The 19,494-nt window shown below is 34.5% G+C and overlaps 2 protein-coding genes across 3 annotated transcripts in view; one reads left to right on the top strand and one right to left on the bottom strand.

Moving 5' to 3' along the window:
* Positions 1 to 6,275: 6,275 nt before the first annotated feature.
* On the bottom strand, positions 6,276 to 15,194 carry LOC129005900 (bolA-like protein 2). Its single transcript, XM_054434942.1, has 3 exons — positions 14,861 to 15,194; positions 10,053 to 10,147; positions 6,276 to 6,421 (listed from the first exon to the last, which is right to left on the bottom strand). Exons 1-3 carry the CDS (start codon positions 14,921 to 14,923, stop codon positions 6,328 to 6,330), a joined length of 252 nt encoding a protein of 83 aa, XP_054290917.1. The 5' UTR covers positions 14,924 to 15,194; the 3' UTR covers positions 6,276 to 6,327.
* Positions 15,195 to 19,348: 4,154 nt separating this feature from the next.
* The window catches only part of LOC129005897 (polyamine-transporting ATPase 13A3-like), a 53,412-nt gene continuing 53,266 nt past the window's right edge, over positions 19,349 to 19,494 (top strand). For both annotated transcript variants that reach the window (XM_054434936.1, XM_054434937.1), the window contains exon 1: positions 19,349 to 19,466. In XM_054434936.1, the coding sequence (XP_054290911.1) occupies positions 19,445 to 19,466 (22 nt within the window). In that variant the 5' untranslated portion in view covers positions 19,349 to 19,444. The remainder of the gene's footprint in view (positions 19,467 to 19,494) is intronic.

Consider the following 19,494-nt stretch of genomic DNA (forward strand, 5'->3'; position numbering starts at 1 on the left):
GGTCCCCAACAAATTAATGCTTTGAGAAAATCTCGTTTAAACATACAGTGTAATAATTTTGACCCAACATCATTTTTTAATCTTTATCCTAGGTGATAGTCAAATCCCTAAAAAAGTTTGGATGATAAAAGTTTGGATAGTCAAAAGATTTAGCAGAGTTTTCAGTGAAGTAGGATAGATATTGATACTCACCAATAAATCAATTCATAATATACATAAACTGGCATCTTAAAATATTTGTTGATTATCATAGGTTTATTGTTAAGGCGTATTCCCACGAATATGGACATATGGCTTTAAACTTTAAACAAATTGTTGATTCAGGTACCTACTTTTGCATACACGTCCAACGTCCTAGGTAATGGTAAAAAAATCCTAGGTTCATTGTGTTCTATGGCTATAATGAATCGGCACAACTTAAAAGTCAAAAGTACAGCAGACACACCAAGACTCACACCTGGATTTTGTTTCAGTTCGTTCAAATTTGTTTGTGGAAGTTTGTTCTAGATTTTTAAAGAGTTGTTAGCCTCCGAATTACGTTTGAATATTTATAATGGTTTAAATGGTGCGTTTTCGTGTGTTCGTGTTCTATGTACTTATTTATTAAATGACAACCTTCATATATGGAAGTGAATAACGACGCCTTGTACGGCCTGAAGATCGTTCCTTGTGAACCGAAACTATAGTTGCCACAAGCAGCATATTGGATTACTGAATGCAGGTATTTTAAACCATTATAAATTTTGTTCTAGAGTTTGAATAAATATTCTTTGTTCTTGAAAGATAGCTTAAGGTCCCATAAAGCTTAACGTCACACTTCCTTTAAAATATTTTATAAAGTTGATCAAAAGCATCGATTTTACCAAAATCTGTTTTCTTAGCCATATAATTCTGGTATTAAGTGAATAATTGGGACCTGTTCATCAATATTTTTTTCAAATATTTTATTGTATTCTTATTTCAAACATAGTCAATAGGAATTTCATCTTTGTTTCAGCGACTTGTCCAATCGTTTATGACCAAACGCCAAACGGCTCAAATATCTTGAATCTTCTGTTTGAAAAGTATCAAAACCTCAGGGACAATTTCTTTTCAGGCTCTAAATTAAAAAAAAAAAATACCCAGAGCAGTTACTTAATTGTTGAAGGATAACATTGAGAAATTTATATTGTAGCCTACTGGGCATATGCCACTACAATGGCACATCTTCTGGATCAGTTTTTATACAGCTATAAAATTGTTTTGAAGAATATAAAAAATAACCTTTTAGTTATTATAGTTAGTTATAGTTTTTTAGTAAAGTCATGTTGTATTTTTTTACAATTTGTGGAAACTCATATTCCAAACCCTGAAAAGTATGGTCAAATTAGTGTGCTAATACTGGATATGTATTGTTAGGCTACTGGCAGCAATGCTTAAAGATGGTGGAGCAAGCTGGTCTAGTGGTAGAACGCAGAACTTTGGTACCCAAGCTCCTAGGTTCAAATTCCGCCAATCAGGGGCGAATCCAGGATTTCATTTGGGGGGGGGGGGCACGGGGGATCTGGGGGGTATCGCCCCGAGGAAGGAGAGGGGTGCTCCCCCGAGGATTTTTCGTAATTTTAGTCAATGAACCCACCATTTTTAGGACTATTTTAATGTATTTAACAGACAAAAATTCATATAACGATGGTGGTTTCTCTGATTTTTAGCGAATTTCCCATATAGGGAATAAGCTATTACCGTAGTACTCATGGTAAGACCTGGACCCGGAACCGATTTATTTTTTTGTTTTGAGATCCCCAGAGGCCAAAAACACCAACCGTTCAAATTCATATACAGGGTGACAAAAAATTCTGGAAACGGCTTACTATCTTTTTAACTAAATCCGTTAGAAAATCCAAACCTTACACATCAATTTATATGTATGAAAACTACTTTTTGGAAGCATTACCATTTTTTGACCTTCACCAGGGGACGACCCATGAGGAGTAGGTACATAATCTTAAACGTAAGCATATGTTGATATGCACATCATTTTAAAGGGCTGGTAAAGTGAAGTTCATTGCCGAAAACCGCGTCTCAAAAGGTTTTTTCCGTTACAAAATGGCGGCTGTCCAAATTTCTTGCAGAAAATACCTGCACAGGCCTTAGTATTGGTAAATACTTGTATTCAACATTAGCGTGAGAGCCGAAATTGTATTTTAAAGTCAACTATGTCATAGACTAATATTATTCAATCTTAAATACAAATTTACCTGGGTTTTGACTTTGCCGGCTAATGTTGACTATGAGTATTTACCGATATTTGTAGGTATTTTCTGCAAGAACTTTGGACAGCCGCCATTTTGTAACGGATAAACCTTTTGAGACGCGGTTTTCGGCAATGAACTCCACTTGACCAGCCCTTTAAAATGATGTGCATATAAACATATGCTTACATTAAAGATTATGTACCTACTCATGGGTCGTCCCCTGGTGAAGGTCAAAAAATGGTAATGCTTCCAAAAAGTAGTTTTCATACATATAAGTTGATGTGAAAGGTTTGGATTTTCTAACGGATTTGGTTAAAAAGATACTAAGCCGTTTCCAGACTTTTTTGTAACCGTGTATATATGTGTTCGTTACCACGATAACTCGAGCAAAAATGATACGATTTTGATGAAATTTGGTACTAACGTGTAAACCTACATTTATTTGAAGAAGTTCGCGAACCAGCATGATCGGACCATGGGAACGGGGGTTTATGGGGGGTTTTATGGGGTAAAAATATGGTTTTCTCATTTTTAACCCTTAAAACAAAAAAATTAGCAATTTCTTTCCAAACCATTTAGTAGAGGTTAAAAAAACAAATAGTTAAGTATTATTTTGTGCCTAATGGTTACAGAAAAAAAATAAATGTAAATTTAAAATTCCCATGTTATTCTTATGGAGAATAAGAAAACTGTTGTTGTTTGCTTGTTTATGAGCATATTTTGATCACATTTGGAAAATGCATCGATTTCATACTAAACTATAAACATTTTACCAAAAAACTGTTTTACCCTCCCTGTTGCAGCAAACCTAGAGTACTTGTTAAACTAATGCTATTTAAATCGGGAATAAATGTGATATTTTTGAGGAGACATTTTAGTGTGGATCCAATTAGGCAAATGGAAATTCGCTTTGTCTGCAGATATGCTGCGGCGGGGGTATTAACTATTTATATGCTTTTTTATTTTACTATATTTTTACTGCTTTTTACTTAGTATTTTACCTTTAATTTATTTTTTTACCTAGACAACTGTAAAGACATATTTTTGATATTAAGTTTTATAAATCTTATTAAAATGGGATCAATGGGTTTATAATTAATTACCACTTTACATGGCTTCTGGGAGGGGGGTGCACGTGCCCCCCATCTGGATCCGCCCCTGCCGCCAATCACCAAGGGATTTTATCCATGTGCTATGCCGTAATTTTCTAGGCTTAGCCTGAAGTAATGTGAAAAACAATCCAGCCTTAAAATGAAAATTATGGATTTCGGTGAACTTCTTATATCCCCTTGTTATTTTTGTAGCTCAAGATAATTTCCAAACTTTCACTACTCAGAAAATTCCTTGTTCATCCCTATTTGGAAGAAGTTGGTTTTTTTACTCTGATTTGATAATATATTAAAAACATTTAATTCTGAATGATTTGGTGAAATTATTATGAAATGAAATGAAAATGTGCTTTATTGTACAATTTAGAACATAAATACATTTTTTCACAGACACATAAAAACAATGGTTAATAACCGTCTGTTTTGTTGGCACTAGAGTTGTTCCATTACTTAAGATTAGAATAGTAGGCCTATTGAGCACTAAAAAGATTTATTAATATTTCTGAAATAAAGACATAAGAGAAAAGATATAAGAGAGAACAAAATATTATTACATAAGTGATAAAAAACAAAAACATACTGATCCTAACTTATCTGTAGACGAGTTTCATATACAATTATTTAGATTCAAAAGTTAAATTCTGTCACTATCTCCCATCTATACTTCCAAGCATTTTCTAGATAACTAGCTAAAGCTCGCCAATTCCTCCCATTTATAAATTGATGATATTCTATTTCGTTTAAAAAAAGTTTTCCCAGCCACAAATGTCTTATGTGTTTTAAAATCGGACAAAGTGCAATAAAATGATAGACTGTTTCATTTTCATTTAGGTGAAATTATTAGTAATTCACATCAATTTAATTCTTATTATATATAAATAACATGTCTAAATTAAACTTTTTAATTAACATTTTTCTACTTGCTGACGATACCTTAATTTTCCTTCAGGGGAAGACTTGGCCCGAGGTACGAGATAAAGCTATGCATGATCTTATAAATTGTAAAACGATAGATCAATCAAAACATTCTTTTGTTAAATGTATCCAAGACCAAATTCATGCCAATATCCATAGGTAAAAGTACTGAATTTAATTTACCTAATTTAATTATTCTTAATCGTAATAACCATCAAAGCGCTACATGTCTATGCAAAAACATTGAAAAAGTGGACTTATACAAATATTTGGGAGTATTTTTTGAAATGGAATCCTCATATTGTTATTGTCAGAAACAAAATTCGGAAATATATTTTTGCTTTCAAACAGATGAATGAATTAATGAATGAATGCTATCTATTAAGGAACTAAAAATGGCATACTTTGCTTGTGTCCAGTTGTTGCTGACCTTTGGCATCATCGCATGGGGTAGGTGTTTTAAAAGTATTCTCAAACCTTTAATCGTTGCTCAGAAAACTATTTTAAAAGTGGGTTTTGGCTAATGCTAACGTTACTCTAGTGACACTGTTTGAGGAATCATCCATTCTCACCATTCAACAGTTATTCATTAAACATCCTATTAATAAACATCTTTAAAAATCCCTCTAATATATTTCATGGAATAACTCACTCTCATAGTACCCGTTACTCCTCACGATTAGGCATTTTTTCACTTCCATTAAATTATAATTTCTCTAAAGCTAACTCTTTCTATATCTCCAATATTCCCCATTGAAATATCTGTATTCATTTTAGTAATGATACACTTTTTGATTCACCTTCCCTTAATGTTTTCAAACTACGTCAACGAATTTCTATTCAGGCTTGATATAGATGAGGCCGACGTTATCATCAGATGGGCACGTTTGACCTGACTCTTGCCCCTTCTGTCCTGGGCCAGCATAAATCCATTAGGTATAGTCCTCACCTGATCAAAACTGTATTTTGTTCAATTTGTTTTATATCAAGTAAAAATTTCAATATATAAATATTTGCCCTAAATTATTATTATTATTTTTTTATCAACAGTTCACTTTAATTTTCAAAACTCCATAGGATTTGGTTTTTTTAAATTTCTAATAGCAACCCAGCAGACGCACAGGCAGCACTTGTCTATGTCTGCTGATTTTCTTCTGTCAAGTAATGCAGAAATGTTCTTTTTCCTACAATCACCCAAAAAAGTTGGCTTCCTTGCACAGTATACGCTTAAAAAATAAGCTGGCAACACTTATTACGACTACGATCAGCTGGTGCAGCGTTTCCAATTTCGTTCAATGTTTGGATTTAACCTATAACCTAAAAACATGTTGTACAGTTTTTGAAAGACTAATTATTTATATGCTTTATAGTAACTGTAGGAAAAATATAATGTGTAACACGAGTGCAAACTGCCATTGCTGCACTAGAGAAACTTTCAACACTTGCCTACGGTTCGTGCGTAAACATTTCTCTCGTGTCCAGCAAAAAGCCACTTCGCCTACTAGTTACACTTAACTATTTATTTTAATCTTAGTTTATATTTTATAATTGTTTATGTATTTAAAAGTGTGTATTTTGTTAATGCTGTATAGTATGTGGAAAATAAACATATTATTTTTTCAAGTAAATTGTTTACATTAATATTCAAACTAGCTCATTGGTAATATTAATTATAATAAAACAGAACTAGGTTTTTTTAGATGTGCTAATTTGATTACTAGCCTAAGTCAGACTTATATCCAACCACTATTTTTTAGCTTCGTAGCAAAAATTTAGAAAGTTTGGGGGAGTTATCTTTTTCTTTTCACTTTTTGCAGACCGATTTGTCCAAACATACTAAATATACCCTCTAATTGTCACCATGGACAACAAATATTTCAACAAGGATTAACTTCTACGACAATGAATGTGCGGGTTCAATGAACATTTCTCAGTGTTACACAGGACATTCATTAAATAACACAAATCAGTTAAAAAAAATAGAACAGGAAGTAATAAATCAATGGAAAATGTTTCTTAAATACAAGTATTTATTATGTAAGTAAAAAATTATGGCTAAATTTCAAATTTCATTTTGAACTTTCCCATTCTTCACTTGTCTTTGCTTGTTGTGAAAAAGCATGAATACTCTTCAGTTCTTCAGCCAAAGCTGCGTGTACCAACCTAAAATACATTAAAAATAACTATTTATATCCTTCACTGACACTAAAACATATTCCCCTTATAAGTTACTCATAGTTGCATTTTTATAAAACCACGGTTAGATAAAATCTCCTTACAGCATGTGTTGACTAATGTAGTAATTAGTTTTATTTCAGATAACTTTTCAATCTCCTTATAGGAATTTTTTTAATGTGAAAGAAAAAACAGCTCTTGCAACTCGATTTTAAGGGAAATGCCTTTTATAGTAGGTACTAGGTCTACTTCAAACCAATTTGATCCCTTTTCTGGAAGTATTTCTCAATTCTTAATGCTTATTTAACTCCCGAGGCTTGACATCAATTAACTATCGTAAGCTGAGTAGGTTTAAATTTAAGCCTAACAATCTTTAACCAAGAGTATTGGCTTACATTTAACATTTTTCAAAAAAATATAACAATTCTCAGTGATTACAGACAACACAGTAGAGCATCAATTGTCCAAAAATCAGTTACATGAACATTCATTGTGTACGTTTTAAAAATGTGTAAACTTTGTAGTTTGGATTCCAGCCATTTAGAATGCCAATCATCTCTTATGCCAATGTAAAGCATCACTATATTGATCTAATTTTTTGACAGTACAACAATTTTAACTGTGCCGTGTTAAGCGCCTGCATAAATAAAATTATCTGTGATCAGGTTATCGTTCTATCTTTTGAAAATGCTTAATTTACAGTACCCATGAATAATAATTGTTTAATTAAAGAGTTTACTACTGTATTACAGTACATTACTGAATATGTAAAGCAATATAGGGTAGGAAGTATAGAGATCTCGAGGAAACCAGATCATAGAGGTCATTTAGACTACATCAGATTTTTCAGATGATTCAAAATTTTCCTACAGACTCAAAACAGTCACACTATTACAGTAGAACTCCAATTATCCGAACCGCCAATCATCCGAATTGCTTACAGAAAAGTTTGAAATTTAAAACAACAGTAATAAGAATCACTATTAACCCTTCCCGGACGGGCGAAATCATGACATAGGACGGGAAAAAATTGGAGGAAAAAATAAAAATTAATTTTTTCATTTTTGTGTTTTGTTGTACATGTATACATAAAATAAACACAGTGGAACACATTATACTGTCAAAATAATTTTTTTCTCGTTTTTAATTATGCGGATATCCGCTACCCGTCCGCGGATGAGTAGAAATGCAGCGGATATATCCGTCACCCGTCTTTGAAGATATGACCATGACAACGTTAGGCAATAAATAAAGAAGAACAATATGTAAACAATAAATAAAGACAACGTAATGTTGAGCGCGAAATGTCGAGGGGGGAGCGTAGGAGTGGTGGTAGAAGCGCGGGAGGGGGTGAGGCGCAGGAGAGGGGTTGGCGCGTGAGAGAGGGGGGAGTGCAGGGGAGAGCGCAGTCATGGAAAGAGCAGGAAAGTGGCGCCTTGGTACCGCGAAACATCTGGTTACTGCTCTTGCACCTGCCAGTGGCCAGTCTGTCTGAAGAGAAGGCGGATGTAACCAAAAACCATTTGTGGATATATCCGTCACTCGTCCTTTATCACCAAAGAATTAGTTGGATATATCCGTCACCCGTCCGCGAAGGGTTGAAGAAGGCCGAAGCCGTGATAGCGGCAAAATCCAAAACCTCTTTTGCGATCGAGTTGACACCATCATCGTCTCCCGCGTTCACGGAAACATCGCCATCGTTTTTCGCGTCGTGGCAAAATGATAAATATATCCCATGGCTGTGTTGACACAATCATCGTCTCTCGCGGTCACGTATACATCGTCATCGTTTTTGGTGCTCACGGCAAAATTATAAATATATCCCATGGTTCTGTTGATACTATCATCATCTCCCACGGTGGTGGTAACATTGTCTTTGTTTGTCACCTTTGTTTGTCACGATTGCTTAATTGATTGTTAAATATATCCAACGGTCTTGTTGACACTATCGACCGCGGTCACGGGAAATCACAATCGTACTCCTTAATCGTGGCGAAAGCATACATTTTCCGATCGCCAAATCGTCATGGACGCGTTCTGCAATCGCAATAGTAAAAGCTATGACTCGGCCAATTAAAAAAAAGACTCTGAATTTCAGTATAGATACAATTATCCCAATTTTTGTTCATCCGAAAGGGGACTGGTCCCAATTGATTTGTATAATTAGAGTTTACTGTATGTAGTTTTATTTTTTTCAGGTGGATATAAAGGAATATTAAAATAAAAAAAGACAAAATTTTGTACAGTCAGTTTCTTGGATGAAAGTGAGACAACGATTGGTAGACGTTTGTAAAGAGGTTCGAGCGGGATAGCCACATCGAGCAGTCATTGACCTTTAAAGATTGTTGGGGGGGGGGGGGGCTTGAAAGAGTGGTGACATTTTAACTCAGCCAGGTCCCTGTTCTCACTGTAACTAGACGTGAGGGGTAGTAGAAAGGTAAGCAGGTATTAGCAGTTGACAAACTGTATCTTTGGACGAGACAGTGGAGGCAGTAGGGGGTTGTCTTGATGAATCCGCCGCAGTATACAGCTACCACATACAAATGGCTTGAGATATCATGGTGCTTGATTGTCGGCAGGGGGGTTGGATAGTAATAATAATAATAATATCACTTTATTGTCATAAAAAATTCCACATTTCCAGCAAAGCTGGTGAAACAGATGACATTGTCATTTCTTAGCTAACAAAAATAAAAATTAAAACTAAGAATTAAAATTAATCTAAAAAAACAGTAATTTTTAAATACTCTTCTATTGTATAATATTTCTTTTTTATAAGGAATGTTTTAAATTCTTTTTAAACTTTACAATATTATTGACATTTTTAAATGAGCAGGTAGACCGTTGTAAAGCCTCAGACTCATATAGTAAGGTGATCTTTCGTTAAGGCATAGCCGATGTCTTGGTTACTGCAAAAGGAAATGATTTTTTTAACGTGTTGGGTATTGATGAATAAATTGATTGTTTATAAATAATGTAAAGTGAAGGCATTGTTAAAATTCCATATGTTTCAAAAAGCGGTTTACGTGACTTTTTTTGTGTGTTAATGATAAGATTCTTAAAAACTTCTTTGTATCTTGAAAATAGTTGAGGCATATAATGTTGAGCCCCATAACTGAATACCATATTGCATAATGGAAAAAATATGGCATAATAAACTATGACCTTTGTTTTAGAATCTATTATGTTTCTTAAAACATACATCTGGAAACAAGCTGTATGTAATTTTTAGCTAATATTTCAATGTGACGTTACCATGTCAAATTTTTATAATTCAAAAATTATGTTTTGCTTATTTTGTAGTGTTTGGAATTGCATAATATTAGTTTTAGAATTATTAAGTTTTAAACCATTTGCCTCAAACCAGTTAGTCAAGTCTAAAATTGAACGATCAAGCTCTAATCTAAGAGTACATAATTTGCTTTTACTATGACTGTAGTGTCATCAGCATATTAGGTTTGATGATACATTGTTAGGAACATCATTAATGAATGTAAAAATATCAAGGGACCTAAAATTAACACAGAAGGTCAGATATCAAGACTCTACTGGTACCGGTATAAAAATATTACAATTTTTTTTTCCCAATCAAATATTGGCATTACTGAGAGAGTTTTACCTGTGCCTTTGAAGTCTTGACTTTCCAACAAATTTGTCAGATACTACGAGTACAGTGAACTTAGCCCCACATCCATCTGAGTCGTCTGTAACCTCCTGCAACATGATTTTTTTATTTTTTTAGCGAATTTCCCTATAGGGAAGTATTTAGCGAATTTCCCTATAGGGAAGTAGCTATTACCGTAGGTGGCATGGTAAGACCTAAGCCCGGGAGCGATTTACTTTTTCATTTTGATGTCCCCAGAGGCCAAAAACACCATTCGTTCAAATTTTTATATATGTATATATATATATATATATAGATTTATATATATATATATGTGTCCGTGAACGCGATAACTTGAGTAATTTTTGTCCGATTTTGATGAAATTTGGTTTAAAGGTGTAAAGCAGGATAAACTTGAATGAGTTCGCGAACCAGCATGATCGGACCATGGGAACAGGGCTTTACGGGGGTTTTATGGGGTAAAAATTGGTTTTTCTCACTTATGACCCTCAAAACACAAAGTTTCCCAATTTCTCTTTATACCTTTTTAAAGAGCTTAAAAAAACAAATAATTTAGTATATAAAAGTATTTTTGTACGGTTATTGGTAACGGAGAAATTTTAAAAAGTTGTAAATTTAAAATTCTCATGGTATTCTTATGGAGAATATTGTAAAATGTTGTAGTTTGGTTGTTTATGGATATATTTTGATCAAACTTGGCAAACTTATTTATTTTGTACTAAGCTATTAATATTTTACTAAAAAAAAAAACACTTTATTAGTTTCCTTGTAGCAGCAAACCTAGGTACTTGACCTATAATGTTATTTAAATATATTTAATTGAAAATCAATTCAGACAAATGGAAATTCGCTTAGTTGTCAGGTTTGCTGCGACGGGGGTATTTTTATTTGGTTTGGTTAGAATATATTTTATATGTCTAATCCTGAGGTGTATTTTTATAAATTTACTATAACAACCCCTTTAAAATGATTTGGGTTATTATATAGGGCAGGATTCAGCCTCTTCCCGTCTAATACTGTATTGGGGTTTTTTTTTAACAAGGCTCTAGACTGGGGTAGTTTGTTACAGCTCGTGACATCTAAGCTGGTACTTGGCTGATCGCTACTAGTACCTATTTCAAAAACATAATGTCCTGTTATGCGGGTTGCATCAACTGTCCTCGTGACCCATCTGAAGGCGCTCAAGTAGGCCTACATAATACAAGGGGAGTCAGCTCCCTGAGGCAGCAGAAATGTTTGCAGTCCGGTCTTTTCCCTACCTCCACCCTCCTCCCGCCTACACTGTCCGCGCTAGGCCAAGTGCCAACTTAGGTGTCACAAGCTGTACATTGCTCCAGGCTAGACCTAGAGGTTGCAGCATGTAACTTAGACTAAATCCATTTAGTGATTGGTAGGATGACACTCAGTTTTGCCATTGAGAATACCTCATCATAGCATTGGCAAAAAGTTTGGTGCTGAACATAGTGCATATACTGAATTGACACGGCTCTCACCGGAAGTCCGAAAATCGAGTGATTACACTGTCCGCTTAAGCCTACCAATGTAGACTCCCATAGGGATAGTCAACTGTTTAACTCTCTACTGTAGTTTTACATATTACATCAATTAAATATAATCTTAACCTACATATTAACCCTCTGCAGAAAGAAATGGTAAATTGTGTTTTAAAATTCTAGCTATAGCGTCACTGTCATGTGAAGGAGAGTAGGTTCTCCTGTTCAGTTAGTTGCTTTACTGGACATGTGAGAAACAGTCTAGCCTAACCCTGGGATCAATTTACTTTTTTGTTATACTAAAAAGACTGAGGTCTTCAGAGGCCAAAAACGCCATCCGTTAAAATGTATATGTGTCCGTTAGCAAGATCAGGTAACTCAAGTAAAATTTATCCGATTTTCATTAAATTTGGTAAAAGCGTGTACACCTACGTTTATTCAAACAATTTCATGAACCAGCAGGACTATAGGAATGGGGTTTTATAGGATAATAATGGGATTTTCCCATTCACCCCCTCTAATACGTAAAACGTTGCAGTTTCTTTACAAAAATATTTTGTAGAGCTTACAAATAAAACAATTTAGCATATTGAAGCATTGTTGTAGGAACCTACGGTACCTTAAATAGTTAAGGAGAAAAGTTAAGAGAACTTTAAATTTTAAATTCTTTTCTTACGGAAATTAAGTAAATTTTTGTACTTTGCTTGTTTAGGAAAATAGTTTAGGCCTATAGGCCTAGCCTAACATTTGTCAAATTTATTTTTTCATATTAAGTTACTAAAAAACAAACTTTCATCTAAATAGGGAATAACTTTTAAGCCGCGTTTACTTGAGGCCAGTCGAGCAGGCAAGTTACGAAGCAGGTAACTTGCCTGTAATGTGTTTAAAGTTATGTGAGGCAAGTAGCCTGCTCTCCAACTGGCTTAGTGTAATAGTGGCTTTGAGGAAATATTGGAGTGAAAATCCAATCAAGTTAGGTTTGATACAGCAGAGTTACTTTTTAAAACTCTCACTAGACCTTGTATTGTAGAAATTTTCCTTTTGACTTCCAAAAATAATTTTTTTCATTTTACCACTTTATTTAAAAAAACAATTTATTAAATATCTGCAGTTTTCATATTCGTTCTTTAAAACTAGGTACAATCTACGTAACTTAACCTATAATGGTTCTTAATACGTTTGCTCTATTGGTTGAATCTACAAGAATTTTTTTTTTAATAGCCTAAGTAACAAAATCACAAAAATTGCCAAGTCACTACACTTAGGGCCAGTTGAAGAGAAAAGATCTACAACGAACCAAGCAAGTTAGTTCAAATCTGACACCAGCAGTGTGCACTTTACTTCATCCATCTGACTTAGCTGGTTCCCACACGGCTAGGCATATGATTTTTTTTGTCCAAATGGTTGCGGCATTACCACTTAGATAAAATCCATTAATGATTTGGCGGGATTTGAACCCGGGACCTCAGGGACCAAAGTCCCGCGCTCTAACCACTACACCAGCTCGCTCCCCAAGCTAGGCCTAGGATTACCGTAGTCTCGTAGTGGTAGCTGATAACAATTCGAGGAAATCTGCCAAGTTTGAATAATGTTCAGTGGGATTTAAACAGACACTTTAAAATCGTGTACCCTTAAGCAATTTGTGATTAGACATAAATTCTTTTAACACTCCAAGTGTCTCTAGTTTTGGTCTTAATGTTCGCCCATTTATTGCGCAATCGCAGGGTTTTATTAAAATGTATCTTAGAAACTTAAAAACAATGTAAAGTATACTGTTTTATATATCATTTTGTTTGGAAAATTATGTGCTTCAATGTAGGCTAACATATAAAACATTACAAAAAAAATGTTCAACAATTTTTGTGGGGTTAACATTTCTCAAAAATTATAAAATAAATGAAAAAGATTTATGTTTGCGCTCATTAAATTATTATAATTTATATGGCTGCAAATATTTTAAAATAGCCACTTTGTTCAGAATTTTATGAGGATTCCAAAAATATAATAATATAAGGAAGTAGGTTTGCAAATAAATAAGTTATGGGCAAAAAACTGATTTCGGTACATTAGCGTTTAGCTAAGAATGCATAGCCTAACCATAGCTAGGAATCGGGCTGATAATTTACATCAATATCACTACCTATTTCTTCAGGATCATCAACCAGCCCTTCAAAATCACTTAAATCTTCTTATAATGCACCACGTATATCACTACTTTTGATTTTTAACACTAAAATACAATGATAAACGTAATAAAACACATCAGTCATCGGTGCGAGGTTAACCAAGCTGTTTACAAATACGCACGTCACCTGTCTGCTACAATATTTTCGGAACTAAAATGAAAAGCGTAAAGAAACAGACATCAGGAGAAATCTCTGAATCTGCTGAAAAAAACGATACCTAACTCGATCCAGTTTAATCCGATTCAGTCAGTCCCAGAGCCGTCGCCGTAAACAGTGCTTGTGAGTCGCAAAAGCGACACATAACACTACAGCGGATGTGTTATGAGTCGCTTTTACGACACATAACACTCGGAGGGTTAATGATTGAGTTCGAAAACATCCAGTTATATTCAGCATTAACATACTGTTCAACACCTGACCTGGCCAACCTTATATCCTAGTTATTATTAGCCAGGGTACCTACACTTCCACATCTGTAGGCACAAACAACCGAATGAGTAATATTGATTATTCGATTGTTTAATTCGATAGGTGTATCATTTGGTTAGTAAAGGTTCTGACCATCTATAGCCAGTACGTATTAAATAGCATGGTGCTACTTAAAGAAAATTCGACAAAACTTGCTCGACGTGAGGACCAGCATTCCTATCAAACACGACATGGCCATCTCCTTGACCTACCTAGGTGCCGACTAGCCTGGACTCAAAAGGGCTACCCCTACTACACTAGTAAGCTCTATAACACGCTCCCAACTGAAGTGCGCGAGTTGGACATTAGGGCCTTCAAGGACACCCTGAGAGACTATTTGGTGGGCAGACCTCTATACTCACTAAGTGAGCTGGACGAAACACCACTTTTTGGCAACCCGCCGCCATCTTAGTTAGTTTTTATGTAAATAGTAGTGTTTATTATATGTGACGCAATCTATTCCGACTTTGTCGGTCAACGATGCAGAATTCAAGTATCAAGTATCAAGTAAGTTAGGTTAGGTTAACCTTGCCTAACTAACCAAACGATTTATCGAATAATCGATATATCGATCGATATTTTCATTCGGTTGTTTGTGCCAACAGATAGGGAAGTGTACCCATTAGCCAACTTCGAGCATGCTAGAAAAACTTACCACATGAACAGCTTCCAAACGTTCACGAAGTAGAGCTTTAATATCATCTGCACTTGCTGGCATTTTTAAATATCTTGCAAAAATTTTATTATTATTTTTTTAAAGCTCAGCGAAGAAATTATTACTTGAAAAATAACTTAACAAGGGTAAAGTATGGTTCTGAAACAACAAGGCCTAGGCCTATGCAAGATAATGTACTTAGCCAACCTAAATACTGAACTCCTTAACTGATAGACATTCGTTTGTTTAGACAAGGAAAATTAATAAACTAAACGACAATTTAAATGTTATTCATTGATAAAAGGTTAACTTTAAGTTTTTATACTCAATGGTTATATTAAGAAGATGAAACTTCTGACTTTACTTAAAAAAGTGTTTTATTTATGTATTATTTTGAGGAGGTTAGGAGGTTAAGTTGAGTTGAGTTGAGAGTTTAAAAGTTTCCTTTTTTCGTTTTCGGTTGGCGTCGCACACTGGCACACTGAATTAAATTGCATGTAGCCACTTTATTTCTAAATTTGTTTAAGTAGATTACACCATAGGTTAAGTTATTACCATATCTAGTTAGTCTACGATTACTATTTCAAGAATAAACACCTTAACATAAATAAATCTGCAAAATAAGCTAATTAATTATTATGAGCTTTATCCAGTCAAAAGTTGTTTGTTTAATAGTGCTGATGTCAACCAAATATAATTGTAAGGGTAGATTTTTACAATTTCTGTTCTTTAGTTAGGTATTAAATAATATAGTTGAAGAATAGACTGTTAGTTGTATATACAGTTGGAATAGATTTAAAATTCGCTAAAAATTGAGTAGCATATAGTAAACTATACAAACGCTTTTTACAGAAACTGGATGGAAATATACTTCGATATTTTCTTCAGCTGACCTCAATGTATGGCGAATCTGAGAGGGAGTGTTTTGTTTAATCCATGTCTGCATTCTGTTCAGTTACTAAATCAACATACGAAATAAGTACTTTAGACATACTCCCTTTAAGTACCCTTTTTAACATAAAACCTCCTGTACATTGGTCCTCAACAGAGGTGCTGGATGCTGCCGTGACAAATGTCATAGGCCTAGACTAAACTGGAGAACAGTTTAATCGTTTAATCTCAGAGTAATAATACATAACACATAATTATGTATTATTACTCTGAGGTTTTATCCATGGTTATAGTAATAAAACTACTGAACTAACAGGGGAAATCGGTAAAAACAGTCGAAGGTGGTTCAAGACACCAAGAGGACTTAAAGAAAACGGGCGTAAGATTAATATCACTATCATAGGTATATAACGTACTTCCTCAATATAGCTGTGTTTTTTCCATTTTTGTAACCAGGCATCCTCCTTAAGTTCGAAAATATATTTTTTGTACTCTCCGTATATACTGTACTACTTTGCGGTTAGATTATAAAATGCTCACCACGATAGAGCTCTTAAACTTAGTGTACATTTCCAAATAGAAATAGTGGATCCATTTACAAACAGTTCTGTTTTAAAACAAACAAAAATGGTTTTAGCTAAAAAATGACACAATAATGGTCCACCATCGATCGTCCAGAACCTTTTATATCCCAAACACTAACAACTGATTTATTTGTTTTTTTTTTTTACTATATAAACAAATTTAGAGCAGATGTTGCAAACTTATCAAAATTGATAAATTTTCAAAAGTCGTGGTGGTTATTTCTACAATCACGATTCGTTTCCTTGCGCATGTTTGGTTTTACACTGGGTAGGTGCACGTGAACGATCCGATGAATATCGTTTTATATGACTATTAATGTTCTTATTACTTGATAAACATTTTATTCAATAATTTACTAATATGCATTTACTATAAATCGTTAGGTGAGAGTGGGTTGAGTCTGTAAAATTTGGTTACCGTTTTGGAAAATAAATCGGTCAGTAAAATATCGTTCTCAAATATCGTAATCGCAGGCCCGAATCAAACTAGTTCGGTTGACTCGTATTTCGTACTGCAAATTGCAATCGTTGGTTGGCGTGGGACGGTGGGAGCGAGCGCGAGCACGAGTCATTGTTATTGAGTCATTCCCCGAGTATTGTTACGAATAGTCTCGCCTCGACCCGGACTCGTGAAGATCCGATCCGCTCAGGTGCGGATGGTCTGCACTCCGTGTGTATTGTGAGTTGTGATTATTCATATCAAGATGGTTGTCTGGAGATTTTTCCGGAATCGTAAACAACCAGGTAACATTTTTCAATTTGTATAATAAGTGTTCTTCAGCGATTTATAAAAGTGGTTATTTATTTAAAAGTAAGAGTAAGAATGTTAAAGATAACAATTACTAGTCAAAACATGATGCTTGAGTTTCAATACTATGTAAAATCCACTTTGTCAAATAAAGTTCAAGACAGTAATGTTTACAAATAAGTAATTTATTATTCTTTCTTATACAACTCCACTCTATTCTACAACTGCAAGTGCCTCTTGCGTTAGAACTTAACGGAATAAAGAATTGTCTATTGTCTATTGATGGCAGTTTTTATACGATGATTCCGCGATCCGGTGGTTAGGGGAGCTAACTTAAAGTTGTAGTACCACCAACAAACCAATAACCAAGCACCATAACCAATAAACAGGCAAATTTTAAATAAGGAATTCTCTCTGTAATGCAAATTAATCGGAATTAATAAATCATTTGAATCATTTGAATCATTTGAAAAGCTACGCGGATTTTTTTATTTTGATTTTGGCCTATTACTCGCGGAGGACGTTATTTTGTTTTAAGCATAATCTTCATATGTAAAGGCACGTTTACACTGCAGTTTGCAACTAAAATGTTTGCAGCTTTTGAAGAAAGTTTGAAAAAAAATAAAAAACACGAATTGTAGATTTGTTGAAATCTTCGTTTTAAAACCAAATCCTAGTTTTTCAAACCCTATTTCATCTTTACAATAAAACTTTGTCAGTAAATTATTGAAACTTTCTTTGGTCTGTATTATTTGCTTGCAACCTAAACAAGTTTAAACTTTTAACTTTGAATATCTTTTAACATTCTCGTGCTCAAAACCCGAAGTGTCAATGCTGCGGATACCATAGGTTCTGGTGCACACCGCTGGGAGCACCTTGTAGTTAATTTAGTTACGGCGTACGCGCTATGTAACTACACGGTGCTCCCAGCGGTGTGCGCCAGAACCTATGGTAACTATGGTAACCGCAGCACGGATGACAGTCTATATTTAATTCTTTTTGTCAATGGTTAAATCCAAGCATTATTGGATGTTGACACTGCGCCAGCTAATCGTAGTCGTATTATCTTTAAGTGTTGCCAGCTTTACAATCGTACACGCATTAAGTGTACGATAAAAGCAAACAGTTTTGTGTTGTTTGGTTGGAATATTGGAATGCGGCAAAGTAAAATGAGTGTGGCAAAAGTAAGCAAATGCAGCAATTATACTTTGCGTGCTATAATCAGTGCAAGGAAGCCTGATATTTTAGGTAACTGTAGGAAAACAAATTTTAGTTAAGCCCTTCAATTTCGGACTTTCAAGAGAAATTCGTAGTTTTGGACGTATTTCAATAAAGTTTAGAATGTTTTCTGCCTCCGCGGGTTACACCCAAATGACCAAGTTTGTAATACCATTGACTTAATACCGAGAATCGAGAATACAAGGCGCGAGGATAATAGTGTTGCTATTTTGGAGGTGAATTGGTAACACTGATGATACTGAGTCTGCTTCTGCTTCTGCTATATTGCCATGGCCAGGGGAAGACCGGTGGGGCACACGGGAGGGACTAAGGCTAACATATCTTGTAGTGTCAGCGTTCGCCGCTAGAACTGCTAAGTTGAAATAATTTAAATTATTTTTTTTTAGTTATAAAATTAACTTTTTAATTATAAAATATTGTTTTAAAATTATAAAATAAATTTTTAATTTTTAAAATTAAACTGTCATAACATAACCTAACCAACCAGACTTGCTGATAATATAAAAACTATATAAGATAAAAATCTAATTAATAATGACTTATAATTTTTAATTAATTATAAAATTAATTTTAAAATGTAGTATTATAAAAATAAACTGTCATAACCTAACCTAACCAACCAAACTTGCTGATATGAAAAATTTGTTGACAAAAAGTCAGTATTACCAGCGGGATTCGAACCCGGGACCTCCTGCACACCAACCCGAAACGCTACCAACTATGCCACGATCGCCGCTGAAATCACATCGTTTCGTAACGGTAATCGTGTCGCCTCAAGAGAAGACATTATCCACTAGAGATATGACGTCACTACACCTTTAGCCTTAGTCCCTTCCGTGTGCCCATTCCGGGGAAGACGATTCAATTCCATCGTTTTCATTCATTAGAACTTTACGTTACGTTACGTTACTTCACGTCACGTCACGTCACGTTAGCTCAGTTCAGCAGCTGGCTGACAGACAACGGAACGGAGCGGACAGTCTCCCCACAAACAACGTCTAGAATGACTTAACTAACTTAATGCTCACACTGCTTAACCTTAATTAGTCTTTAAAGTTTATTGTGTGATTTGATATTAACAAAATAGTATCTCGAGGTGTTCAAACGGTTTCAAGAAATGATATGATAGGTATTAATTTACCAGGTATGTTTAGTTTCACATAAGTTTCTTT

Source organism: Macrosteles quadrilineatus, unplaced genomic scaffold (genome assembly GCF_028750875.1).
Source record: "Macrosteles quadrilineatus isolate MER2022 unplaced genomic scaffold, UCM_ALF_1.0 Scaffold_41__1_contigs__length_1036756, whole genome shotgun sequence".
Classification (NCBI taxonomy): Eukaryota; Metazoa; Arthropoda; class Insecta; order Hemiptera; family Cicadellidae; genus Macrosteles; species Macrosteles quadrilineatus.